Source organism: Artemia franciscana, chromosome 19 (genome assembly GCF_032884065.1).
Source record: "Artemia franciscana chromosome 19, ASM3288406v1, whole genome shotgun sequence".
Taxonomy (NCBI): domain Eukaryota; kingdom Metazoa; phylum Arthropoda; class Branchiopoda; order Anostraca; family Artemiidae; genus Artemia; species Artemia franciscana.
In genome coordinates this window covers 820,153-833,396 of record NC_088881.1, presented here as the reverse complement: position 1 = coordinate 833,396, position 13,244 = coordinate 820,153, and the positions used below count along the sequence as shown (strand labels likewise).

Below are 13,244 nucleotides of genomic sequence, written 5' to 3'. Positions count from 1 at the left end.
GTTTTTTTTGTTATAATGTGACAGGTTGAAATGCATAGAAAACATTTAAAACGAGGGATTAAGTACAGGCAATAAAGCATTAACTAATCACTGTTTCTTTTTAAAAATAGTGTTTTAATAAACAGCGTCAACTTTGACGAAATCTAAAAAATTTACTAACCAAAATTCTACTTTTCATAGCAACTTAGCGTATCTTTCCATGTTTTAAAGTTCGATATATTTCACTTAAATTACAGAATTTACATTTTTATACGAAAAAGTCTATTTCTCAATTTCCACTCCCGCCATATCTATTAATTACAAAGTCGATGTCTACCTCAATATTTAGATGAATGTTTGTAATGGCTAGTCCTGTCAGTCTAGAGTCATGTCAGTTTAGAGCTCTTCGTTAGTATTTCCTCTTCTATTCATCCAAAAATATTTGAATAAAGACCAAAATCGTCAGAAAAATATGATTTCTAATGAAGATGCATGTAGGTATTTGCTTCAAACTAAGTATATGAGTCGAAATACTCCTTAAAAACAAATTATTAAGTGTTTGTTATTTTTCGCTTTTTTTTCTTTTTAGTTTTTTTTTTTGTTTTTACCTTTTTTTTAGTTTTTTAGTTTTTTTAGTTTTTTCTTTTTCTTTTTAGTTTTTTTTGTAGTTTTTACCTTTTTAGTTTTTTATTTTTATTTTTTTAGTTTTGTTTTTCTCCTTAATTTTTCAGTTTTTTTTCCTTTTTTTATTTTTTTTTCTTTTTTTTTTTTAGTTTTTTAGCTTTTTTAGTTTTTTATTAGTTTTTATTTTTTTTTCTTTTTAGTTTTTTTTTGTAGTTTTTATCTTTTTAGTTTTTTTGGCTTGAATACATTCGTTTTTGAATTGGTAGCGCTTCGCGCCCCCCCCCAAGCCCCCCGCGCGCGTAAGTCGTTACGCGCCATTGTAGTCGTGTCGCTGTGTCCCACCTGTGAATAGATATATATATATATATATATATATATATATATATATATATATATATATATATATATATATATATATATATTTTTAACTACGTAACTACGTAAAAGTTTTTAACTACGTAAAACTTGCGAATATACAACATTCTTCGCTGTCCCATTGTCTGTGCATATAAATAGATTGTCAGGTTTACTGACTGTTGAACATGCAGCATATAATTGTCGATGGGAAAAACAATCCGTATTCAGATCTATACCTCATTATTCTAATGATTGCCCTTGAGCTTTGTTGATGGTGATTGCTAATCGAACATTCCCTGTTTCCCCGTCGTCATTTATATATCCCCCTGTGCCCCCGGCGTCCCCGTTGTAGTTGTGTCCCTGTGTCCCGGTCGTCATTTATATTCCCTGTGTCCCGGTCGTCATTTGTGTCCCGGTGTCCCGGTCTGTAATTTCATCAGTTGACAAACATGACGTCAGTCGACAAACAACTTCATGACGACATAAACTCAATCCTTATAATGACGTCAGTCGACAAACATGACGTCAGTCAACAGACACACAAACAAACAACTTATTTTTATATCTATATATATACTAGCTGTTGGGGTGGCGCTTCGCGCCACCCCAACACCTAGTTGGTGGGGGAGCTTCGCAACCCCCTCAAGCCCCCCCCGCGCGCGTTAGTCGTTACGCGCCATATTAGTTTCGCGCCATTGTAGTTGTGTCCCTGTATCCCACCTGTGAATATAGATATATATATATATATATATATATATATATATCTATATATATAAAAATAAGTTGTCTGTGTGTGGATCTGTGGATGGATCAGGTGACGTCATGTTTGTTCGCATATGACGTCTGAATTATTTCACACTAATACAAAAGAAGAAAAAAACTAAAAAAGGTAAAAACTACAAAAAAAAACTAAAAAGAAAAAAAAACTAAAAAAGCTAAAAAACTAAAAAAAACTAAAAAAAGGTAAAAATCTAATAACTAAAAAAAACTGAAAAAAATAAAAAAAGGCAAAAACTACAAAAAAAATAAAAACTAATAAAAAAACTAAAAAAGCTAAAAAACTAAAAAAAACTAAAAAAAACTAAAAAAAGGTAAAAAACTAAAAAAAACTAAAAACTAAAAAAGAAAAAAACTAAAAACAAGGAAAAAACTGAAAAATAAAAGAGAAAAAGAAAACTAAAAAAATATGAATAAATATATATAAAAATAAGTTGTTTGTGGGTTATGTCTGTCTGTCTGTCTGTCGAGTGACGTCGTGTTTGTCCGCATATGACGTCTGAATTATTTCACACTAATACAAAAGAAGAAAAAAAACTAAAAAAGGTAAAAACTACAAAAAAAACTAAAAAGAAAAAAAACTAAAAAAGCAAAAAAACAAAAAAAAACTAAAAAAAGGTAAAAAACTAAAAACTAAAAAAAACTGAAAAACTAAAAAAAGGCAAAAACTAAAAAAAAACTAAAAACTAATAAAAAAAACTAAAAAAGCTAAAAAACTAAAAAAACTAAAAAAACTAAAAAAACTAAAAAAAGGTAAAAAACAAAAAAAAAACTAAAAACTAAAAAAGAAAAAACTGAAAAAAAGGAAAAAACTGAAAAATAAGAGAAAAAGAAAACTAAAAAAATATTAATAAATATAAAAAAATATAAATATAAATATAATATAAATTAGCAATCAACAAAGCACCGAGACACAAATGACGACCGGGACACAGGGAGTATAAATGACGACCAGGACATAAGTAAAAAAACAAACTAAAAAAACTAAAAAAATGGTAAAAACTACAAAAAAACTAAAAACTAATAAAAAAACTAAAAAATCTAAAAATCTAAATAAACTAAAAAAGAAAAAAAAGGAAAAAAATAAAGGAGAAAAACAAAACTAAAAAACGAATGTATATACAGACCGGGACACCGGGATACAAATGACGACCGGGACACAGGGAATATAAATGACGACCGGGACACAGGGACACAACTACAATGGGGACGCCGGGGGGCACAGGGGGATATAAATGACGACCGGGACACCGGGACACAAGGAATATAAATGACGCCCGGGACACTCGAAGAGAAATCACAGACTGGAACACCGGGACACAAATGACGACCGGGACACAGGGAATATAAATGACGACCGGGACACAGGGACATAACTACAAAGGGGACGCCGGGGTGCATAGGGGGATATATAAATGACGATGGCGACTCAGGGAATGGTCGATTAGCAATCACCATCAACAAAGCTCAAGGGCAATCATTAGAATCATGAGGTATAGATCTGAATACGGATTGTTTTCCCATGGACCATTATATGTTGCATGTTCAAGAGTCGGTAAACCTGACAATCTATTTATATGCACAGACAATGGGACAGCAAAGAATGTTGTATATTCGCAAGTTTTACGTAGTTAAAAACATATATATATATATATATATATATATATATATATATATATATATATATATATATATATATATATATATATATATATATATATATATATATATATATCTATATTCACAGGTGGGACATAGGGACACAACTACAATGGCGCGTAACTAATATGGCGCGTAACGACTTACGCGCGCGGGGGGGCTTGGGGGGGGGGGGCGCGAAGCGCCCCCACCAACTAGGTGTTGGGGTGGCGCGAAGCGCCACCCCAACAGCTAGTATATATATATATATATATATATATATATATATATATATATATATATATATATATATATATATATATATATATAAATATATAAATTTCCCTTGTCTTTCTTTTTAGTTTTTTTTGGTTTTTACCTTTTTTTAGTTTTTTTAGTTTTTTTTTATTTTTATTTTTTTTAGTTTTGTTTTTCTCCTTTATTTTTCAGTTTTTTTCCTTTTTTTTTCTTTTTTAGTTTTTTTAGTTTTTTAGCTTTTTTAGTTTTTTATTAGTTTTTAGTTTTTTTTTCTTTTTAGTTTTTTTTTGTAGTTTTTACCTTTTTTTAGTTTTTTTTTGGCTTGAATACATTCGTTTTTGAATTGGTAGCGCTTCGCCCCCCAAGCCCCCCGCGCGCGTAAGTCGTTACACGCCATATTAGTTACGCGCCATTGTAGTTGTGTCCCTGTGTCCCACCTGTGAATAATGTTTTTAACTACGTAAAACTAATAAAAACTAAGAAAATGCAAAAAATCTAAAAAAAGAAAAAAGAAGAAACTAAGAATGACAAAGGATTAAAGTAATACGAAAACCTTAAAACAGAAACCCAAAAGTTTGATGTTTATTAGAAATACTTGGGCTTTAGAATGAATTTACGTCAACGAAGGCGTGTCGAGGAACCACGAGAGCAACGCGAAAGTATGCCAAGGAATCACAAGGACAACGTGAAAACTGGCTTGAGGCTCAAAGAGAAATTACTGAAAAAAATCATGCCGAGGAATCACAAGAACAACGTGAAAACAGGCTTGCTACTCAAAGAAATAATGCGAAAAGAAAGCGTGCCGAGGAATCACAAGAGCAACGTCAAAATTATCGCCTGGCATTCAGGTACAGCCCAGTCGATGATTATAGCTTGAGTAGATGTGTTCAAATGGGGACCATGCCTAAAATTTGTCCCTATTTCAAGGCCTTGAAATTTGATAGAGAAGCAATGGGAATGTGTTGTGCCTCAGGAAAAGTTAAACTTCCTAAGGCCCCTATCAACTAGGTGTTGGTCTGTTACACTATCTTTACCGTTACACGTTATTGTCGTTATAAAAGAAAAAAAAACCAAAAAAGTTAAAAAACCAAAAAAAACTAAAAAAAAAAAAACTGACAGCTAAAAAAGTATAAAGAAAAAAAAAAACTAAAAAAGAAAAAAAACGAAAAAATAGAAAAAACTAAAAAAATAAGAAACTAAGGAAAGAAAAAAAACAAAAAGAAAAAACTAAAAAAAAAAAAGAACTAAAAAAAGAAAAACCATGAAAGGAGAAAAATCTAAAAAAATAAAGAAGAAAAAGAAAACTAAAAGAGGAAAAAAAATATAAAAGGTAAAAAACTAAAAAGAAAAAAGGATAAAAACTAAAAAAAAATAAAAAATTAAAAAAAACTAAAAAACGAGGAAAAAACTAAAAAAGAATACAAATTTTAAAAAAGAAGAAACTAAAAAAAATAATAAAAAAGAAAAACTGAAAAACAAATGTGATTTGTTTGGACTGTTTTGAAACGAACCTACTCTGTTAGATGTTTTACATCTTTAGTTTCCTATTTAGTCTAATTTTTTTTTCTGTGTGCAGGACTTCGGTTTGGATACTACAGAAATAGAATGGGAACAAGTATTGGACTGTTGGAAGCTTTTTTCAGATCATGTAAATCATCTAAGGTTCTACAAGTGTAAAATAAATGAAAGACAAATTGAGAGTTTCCTCTGTTCCTGTACTTCCTTGGTGAGCCTAACTGTGGATTGTTGTGATTGTTTGGGGAAGGATGATGAAACAGATTCAGTTTGTGATTTAATAAACTTAGTAAGTGTAACTCATCTTGAAATTAAGGATAGTGAATATAGTCCTTATTTCACTAATAAATCACTAACAAAATTGACCAATTTCATGCCAAAACTAGTTCACCTTTCTCTGTCTTTGAAGGACGGTGATTACATACCTGAATATGACATAGAAGGTCGAATACTACCTAGACTCGAATACAACCTAGTACGACGTATAGTTGAACCGAAATTTGCCACCATCGTTTCAATTAGTGTTGATTATAGCTGTATAAGCAGGGATCAATTGATTTGTTTGCTAAAAGTACCAGATTTGCGACTAACATCATTGAACCTACTAACAGGTGACCTTGTTGATGACGCTGTAATCAACGCTATCGCTACTCACCAAACCGAAATAGTCCATCTATTTATAAACCTCTATTTTATTTCTAATGAATCTTTCAACTTGCTCTGTCTTCACCTGGAAAAATTAGAAACGTTCCATTTCTATGGTACACCAATGACTTCATACTATCACTATCCCTGTGGGCTAGAGTCTTTACTATACTTCAAGGAACTTAGAACTCTTAAAATAGCACGTTTTGGTTATAATGAGTATCTCAGCAATTTTCCTCAGCAAAAGCCTGCAATTTTAGAAAGATTGTTAGACAAACCACTGGATATACATTTGACACATTTAGACATAGACTCTGGTTTTTATTTTGAGTATCCGGACCTTTCCGAACCCGCTTTTAACAATACCAAGGAGTGCCTCCGATTTATTGCCTCACGACTTCTAAAGTTGACATTTCTTCGTTTATCGTTGTGTCCTTTGGATAAGAACTTGTTTAGAGAAATAACTACTAATTTGGTCAATTTGGTTGTTCTTAGAGTGGAACGCTGTAGTATGAGCGACGATTCCTCAACCGAACTCCAAGATATGGAAATTTACGCCTCCGGACCTCAGTTTCGCCATTTGAAAAGTACGTATATTCATTTTTTATTATAGTCTAGCCAAAGTGAGTGCAGATCATGTGCAGGTTTTTTGTCTGTCTTACCGAAGCAACATTCACGGCAAAGTCACGTCGATTGCCTTATACCCTGACCAATGAAGCTATTGATTTTTCATGGGACTTGGTTGGTTAATTCGAAAAAAATCGAAAAATTGAAGTATTTTTAACTTATGAACGGTTGATCAGATCGTAATGAAATTTGATGTTTGGAAGGATATCGTATCTCAGAGCTGTTATTTTAAATCCTGACCGGATCTGGTGACATTGGGGGGACTTGGGAGGGGGAAACCTAAATTCTTGGAAAACACTTCGAGTGGAGGGATCGGGATGAAACTTGGTGGGAAAAATAAGCACAAGTCCTAGATACATGATTGACATAACAGGAACGGATCGGTTCTCTTTGGGGTAGTTGGGGGGGGGGGGTTAATTCTGAAAAATTAGAAAAAATGAGATATTTTTAACTTGCTTACGGGTGATCGGATCTTATTGAAATTTGATATTTAGAAGGATATCGTGTCTCAGAGCGCTTATTTTAAATTACGACTGGATATGGGGACATTGGGGGGTAGTTGGGAGGGGGAAACCTAAAATCTTGGAAAACACTTATAGCGGAGGGATCGGGATGAAACTTGGTGGGGAAAATAAGCACAAGTCCTAGATACATGATTGACATAACTGGAAAAGATTTGCTCTCTTTGGGGTAGTTGGAGGGGGGGTTAATTCTGAAAAATTTAGAAAAAATGAGGTATTTTTAACTTACGAACGGGTGATCGGATCTCAATGAAATTTAATATTTAGAAGGATATCGTGTCTCAAAGCTCTTATTTTAAATCCCGACCGGATCTGGTGATATTAGGGGAAGTTTGGGGTGGGGAAACCTAAAATCACGGAAAACGCTTAGATTGGAGGGATCGAGATGAAACTTGGTGGGAAAAATAAGCAGAAGTCTTAGATATGTGATTTACATAATTGGAAAGGATCCGCTCTGTTGAGAGGGGGGTAATTCTGAAAAACTAGAAAGAATGACGCATTTTTAACTTACGAAGGAGTGATTGGATCTTCATGGAATCATATTTAGAAGGACCTCGTAACTCAGATCTCTTATTTTAAATCTCAGCTGGATCCAGCGCCATTGGGAGGGCAGTTGGGGGGGAAGGAGTAGAAATCTTAGAAAATTCTTAAAGCGGAGAGATCAGGATGAAACTGGATGGGAAGAATAGAAACCTGTCTAAGATACGTGACTGACATAACCGGACCGGATCTGCTCTCTTTGGTGGAGTTGGGGGGGGGGGTAATTTTGAAAATTGAGGTATTTGTAACTTACGAAAGGGTGACCAGATCTTAATGAAATTTGATATTTAGAAGGATCTTGTGCTTTAAAGCTCTAATTTTAAATTCTGACCAGATCCTGTGACATTGGGGGGAGTTTGAGGGGGAAACCGGAATTCTTGGAAAACGTGAAAATTAGAGTATTTTTATCTTACGAATAGGTGATCGGATCTTAATGAAATTTGATATTAAGAAGGAATTCGTGTCTCAGAGTTCTTATTTCAAATCCTGACCAGATCTTTTGACATTGGGGGGAGTTGGAGGGGAAATCTTGGAAAACACTTGGAGTGGAGTAATTGGGTTTAGCCTAAGCTTGGTGGATAGAATAAGCAAATGTCGTTGATACGTTATTAACGTAACCGTACTGGATTCGCTCTCTTTGAGGGAGTTGGGGGGAGGGGTTCAGTGATTTGGTGAATTTTGTGCTTCTGGACGTGCTAGGACGATGAAAATTGGTAGGCGTGTCAGGGAGCTGCACAAATTGACTTGATAAAGTTGTTTTCCCAGATTCGACCATCTGGAGGGCTAAAGGGAGAGGAAAAATTAGGTATTTATAACTTACGAGTGGGTGATCGGATCTTAATGAATTTTGATATTTAGAAAGACATCGTGACTCAGAGCTCTTATTTTAAATCCCGACCGGCATTAAGCCTCCTATTTTCCTTGTAAATCAATCTATTGATTCTTAGAATTTTGTTAGAGCTCATACCATATGAGCTCTTGGCTCTTAGCTCTTCTTGCCTCGTCACAAGTGCCATATGAGCTCTTAGCTTTTGTTTTCTATGATGATCTATCTAAATTAGGAAAAGAGATAAGAGCTACAAAACAATTATCTTATCAGTTTAAGTTAAAGTTAATAAGTCAAAAAAGAGCCAATCGTTAATTACACTTTTTTCTGGACATATCGTATCGCAAATTGCTGTAGAAACATTTGTGGGTATGTTTGATTTGAATTGAAACTGTTAGTATCTATTGCCAGCTGAGTTCCCTTCCCTATTTACCCGTGTGCTACCCATTGCATTAGGCCAACATTTACCGATATTTTTTTCTCAGAATAGTCAATATATCGAATATATGGGCCTCCAAGGATGACGTAACTTGCACAATCACACAAGCAGGGACCGCCAATTCTACAATTTTCCAGTGTTAAGAGACATGATTTCATCGAAAAAGACCGCTACGTTTAATTTTGATTGGCTTGAAACTTTCAAGGATTGTAATTTAGCCCACAAGTAGATCATATTTTATTAAAGCACGAATAATTTTATGAAGGTCCATAATAGATAAAAAACAAAGTTTTATCTCTAATCAGTGTGAAACTTAGAACCAAACTTCTTTTGCACAGACTAGTCCTATTGAACATCAGGCAAAACTTTTATCTATTTCGTGCGAAAGAGACGGGCCGAAATCCCCTTTTTGATCCTTGTAAAACTGAGTCAAAGAGGCTCTGGTACAAATTGAAAAAAAGATAGATTCTGCGGAAATGGACGTGAAAGGGGCCCACAAAAACAGTTTTCTCTTTGCGAACAGCATGGAAGAAAGTTTCAAAACGATTTTATGTTTAGAACATTCGACTTAATGAAAGGAAAACCATAATCTACCAGTACTGATTTAATTTAGGACCCCAAAGAAGATGGGCTTAAAACCTATATCTTTAAATCTAGAGATTCCAATGCCAAAAAAGAAAATATAAGCATCATTTGTATTGCAATAGTGCCGCCTATGAAAAGAGGCTACTTTGTGGTAGGAATTCCCAATGAAACTTCATAAAGGGCTTATTTAAATGGAAATCAATGAAGTTGTAGTTCCCATTATAAGAGTCGAAAGCGCTTGGTGGACAGTAACCTTATTTCCACCTCCTTTTTAAGCTCTGCTCTCCTGAAAAGATATTTTATTTAAATTTGGAAATGATAGTTTTTTTCAGCTTTGTTAAAGGTCAATAGTGACGAAGACCACACTGCCTTTCCATATCAAAAACCATATTTTTTTTTAAAGTTTTTTTTTTAATTTTCAGATTTTGATGTAAGTTCTTATATATTTATATATATATATATTTCTGGTGTTTAGCTGAAGACGGCCTTTGGACATGGTCTGAAATATCTGCTGAATTGAATTTCAGTGCCTGAAAAAATTTTTCCTATTATTTCAAAGTTTTTTTTTGTTAAAGACCTAATAACCATTCCTCTGGGGTTTACATGAGCCCCTGATCAACGACCAATATTTTAGTGAGTTACCGTCAGAAGCCTTTCTAATAAGCCGTCGTAAAATTAAAAGTGAAAGCATTTCGGATATATTGAGTTATTTTCAAGTGATCACCATCAATCAGGATTCATCAGAGAAATACATTCTTGCCTTTATGGGTTTTTATGGCACTTGATATTAACCAAGTGACATATAGCGATCGCAAATTCTGTCGGTCTGTCTGTCCTGGTTTTGCTAGTTTAGGCACTTCCAGATAAGCTAGGACGAGGAAATTTGGCAGGCGTATCAGGAACCAGACCGGATTGAATTGGAAATAGTTTTTTTTTCTATGATTCGACCATCCGGGGGGGGGGGCGATGAATTTTGAAAAATTAGAAAAAAATAAAGTATTTTAACTTACGAACGGGTGACCGGATCTTAATGAAATTTGATATTTAGAAGGATATCGTGTCTCAGCGCTATTATTTTAAATCCCGGCCGGCATTAAGCCTCTGATTTTCCTTTTAAATCAATCTATTAATTCTTAGAATTTTGCTAGAGCTCATACTATATGAGCTCTTGGCTCTTCCGACCCCGTTCTTCTTCCGGGGCTCTTCCGACCCCGGCTCTTCAGAAGTGCCATATGAGCTCTTAGCTCTTGTTTGTCTTTTTTTAAATCTATTTTTTCTCTTTGCAGGGCTGATTGAGTTAGACCTCAAAGGCTTCGGTATGATGACTGACGTATCTTTGGAGTCAGCATTTACGTCCTGTTCTTTAAAGAAACTTTCTTTAAGACACTCTGAGGTTCGTAATTCTCTCTCTTTGTGTTGATACATAATGCATACATATTGATTACATATACTCTCAAAACCTCCAAAAATTTGTTATTTTGCTTAACATTCATCTAGACCGCTCAAATCCTTAGCATAATTTATGTCTAGGAGAGTTCAACTTTTCCATTTAGTTCCCTGCTTCTCAAAAGCTTTTGCTCTGTTCTTTAGGATAAAGCTCATAAGAATTATCTATATAAATGGGGATAGAACGCATGCTTTCTTAGTTCCTGTTCAATTCAAAACTAGCCACTAACCCAGTGCTCTACATTTACCTTTGCAATTTTATTTTTGGACATATCACTTATCAGTTTGGCACTTATTACTTTAAGGTTTAAATTTGGTACACCATACAGGGATAGAACCTTCTTTAAAGATCTTCTGTTGGCTGAAGTAAATGCTTGCTCATAATATAAAAAAACTGAGGACTTAAGAGGTCTGATAACCGAGGCACTTCTCGGACTTAATATTAAGTTGACATTTGGCCGACCCATCCTTTCCTCTTCCTAAAGTGAGGCTGTTTTTCTCTTAAAGCATTATCACAGGATTTTCAGTCCCAATAGCATCATCATTCTGAGCAATTTACTTGCGACTCATCTTTCTTATATAGGGGTTTAGTTAGTCAAAAATACTTTCACATGTTCAGTAATTCATCCTTCTAATTCATCAGTAATTCATCCACACAAACACTCCTTGGTCATTAATATAAAGTGGACATTTGGCCAACCCATCCTCTTCCTATAGCGACGCTGTTTTTCCCTTAAAGCATTATCACAGGATTTTCAGTCCCAATAGCATCATCATTTTAAGCAATTTACTTGTGATAGATCTTTACTTGTGATTCATCTTTTCTATATTGGGGTTTAGTTTAAGTTTTCTAAAATTGCTATGTACCTTCCTGTTTTCAAAAAAAATACTTTCACTATGTACAGTAATTTATCTGTAGCTTTGCAACCACCTTATTCAAAAGACTCATTTACCTGACTAACAGTGACGTATTGACTATTGTTTTAATTCTCTAAGTAATGTGTTTAATCCATTTTCACATAATAATTCTCCTTTCACTCCCATAGTGCCAAATACTTTAGCAGGACGTTCTGACAATTAGCAAAAGCTTGCAAAAGGCATAAAAAGGTCAAACCATTGGTGGAGATCACATATAAAACTCTAATCAAATGTTACATACATAACACTTATAAATATCACTTTATAAGGTATGCCACGGATGAAATCTGATTTTGTGATAAAATATCATCTTTTGAACTGTTAATTGTTTTCTTTCGGTCTTTTGCCCTCAGGTATAAAATAAATTCCAAACCTTTGAAATAGAAATATGGATGCAGTTTTGTTCAAAATATATGGGTATATGAGTTATGTTCAAATTGTATTAGTTATGTACATAGTATATGAGTTTTGTTCAAAGTAAATAGGGTATAAATACCCTATATTTTACTGTGTAAAGAACAATAAACTTCTTTTAATCTATTCTTACACTTACTTTTCATTTTTGTGCAATTTAATTTGGACCGGTTTTAGATATAAATGCATTTATGATGTTCGAATTTTTCAAATAATATTATAATTCTAGATTACCGACTGTGGTCTTGTGAACCTTGCAGCTCACCCAGGATCATTCAAGCAATCTATAGAAGAATTGAATTTAAGTGGTTGCAAAGAAGTTACTGACTTGGGCTTGTCTAAACTCCTTCCGGAATTAAAAAGACTACGTGTCCTCAACGTAAAGGTAATTTTTAGTAGGTTGTCACCATTTTTCTGTTTTTTTTTTCAATAGATTGTATCTTCGACATTGCTACATTATTGTATATGTTACATACGTATAAACTGTTACATACATAGCTCTTTAAACATCAATGTATAAGAAAGATGTATCACAGATGAAACTGATTTTGTGATTATGTTCCAAAACACAAGTGGGTATGTCTCACAATCACTATTTTAAAATTTATGAATTTATATATTTGTGGGTCCAAGGGGGCAAATGAAGAAAATATTTTGTAAACTTGAATTATACTTAACAGATTTTACCTTTACCCGTTTTGTGTAAAATTCATTTTAAATGATGCTGTATATAGGAAAAATGGTAGTGTTGGTTTATTATACTGTTTAGCTAGGAAATTTTTTATTTTTTTTTTTAACAATCGAGGCTTAAGACTGACAACGCTTTCTTTCAAGATGTGAAATAAGAAGCAAACAGGTTTTATTTAGTCATCTTCTAATGGAAAGACCAAGGTAAAGACGTTGTTGTACTGGCTTTATGAAAGAAACGTCCCAGGTGGACCAACGAAGTGGGACCCGAATTGTTCCATTTTAAAGGAAGAAGCTCAGATTTTTCACAGTTAAACTCAGTAACCAGTTTAAAATATTCATTATCGAGTAAAATTTTAGTTTTCCATTGTATGTTGTATCCTCCTGCTAAGATTTAGCATATCCTGCTCATAACTGACAAGTGTCACGTATGTTGCTGCCTCTATGC

At 33.7% G+C, this 13,244-nt stretch overlaps 1 protein-coding gene across 2 annotated transcripts in view; it reads left to right on the top strand.

The window, feature by feature from the left end:
• The window catches only part of LOC136039142 (uncharacterized), a 51,935-nt gene that overhangs the window by 18,707 nt on the left and 19,984 nt on the right, over window positions 1-13,244 (top strand). The window contains exons 1-4 of one of the 2 annotated variants that reach the window (XM_065722627.1): window positions 4,032-4,481; window positions 5,210-6,380; window positions 10,618-10,724; window positions 12,339-12,494. In XM_065722627.1, coding sequence (XP_065578699.1) covers window positions 5,522-6,380; window positions 10,618-10,724; window positions 12,339-12,494 — 1,122 coding nt within the window. In that variant the 5' untranslated portion in view covers window positions 4,032-4,481; window positions 5,210-5,521. Of the gene's footprint in view, window positions 1-4,031; window positions 4,482-5,209; window positions 6,381-10,617; window positions 10,725-12,338; window positions 12,495-13,244 lie in introns of those variants that run through there. The other variant, XM_065722626.1, reaches the window with a different exon arrangement.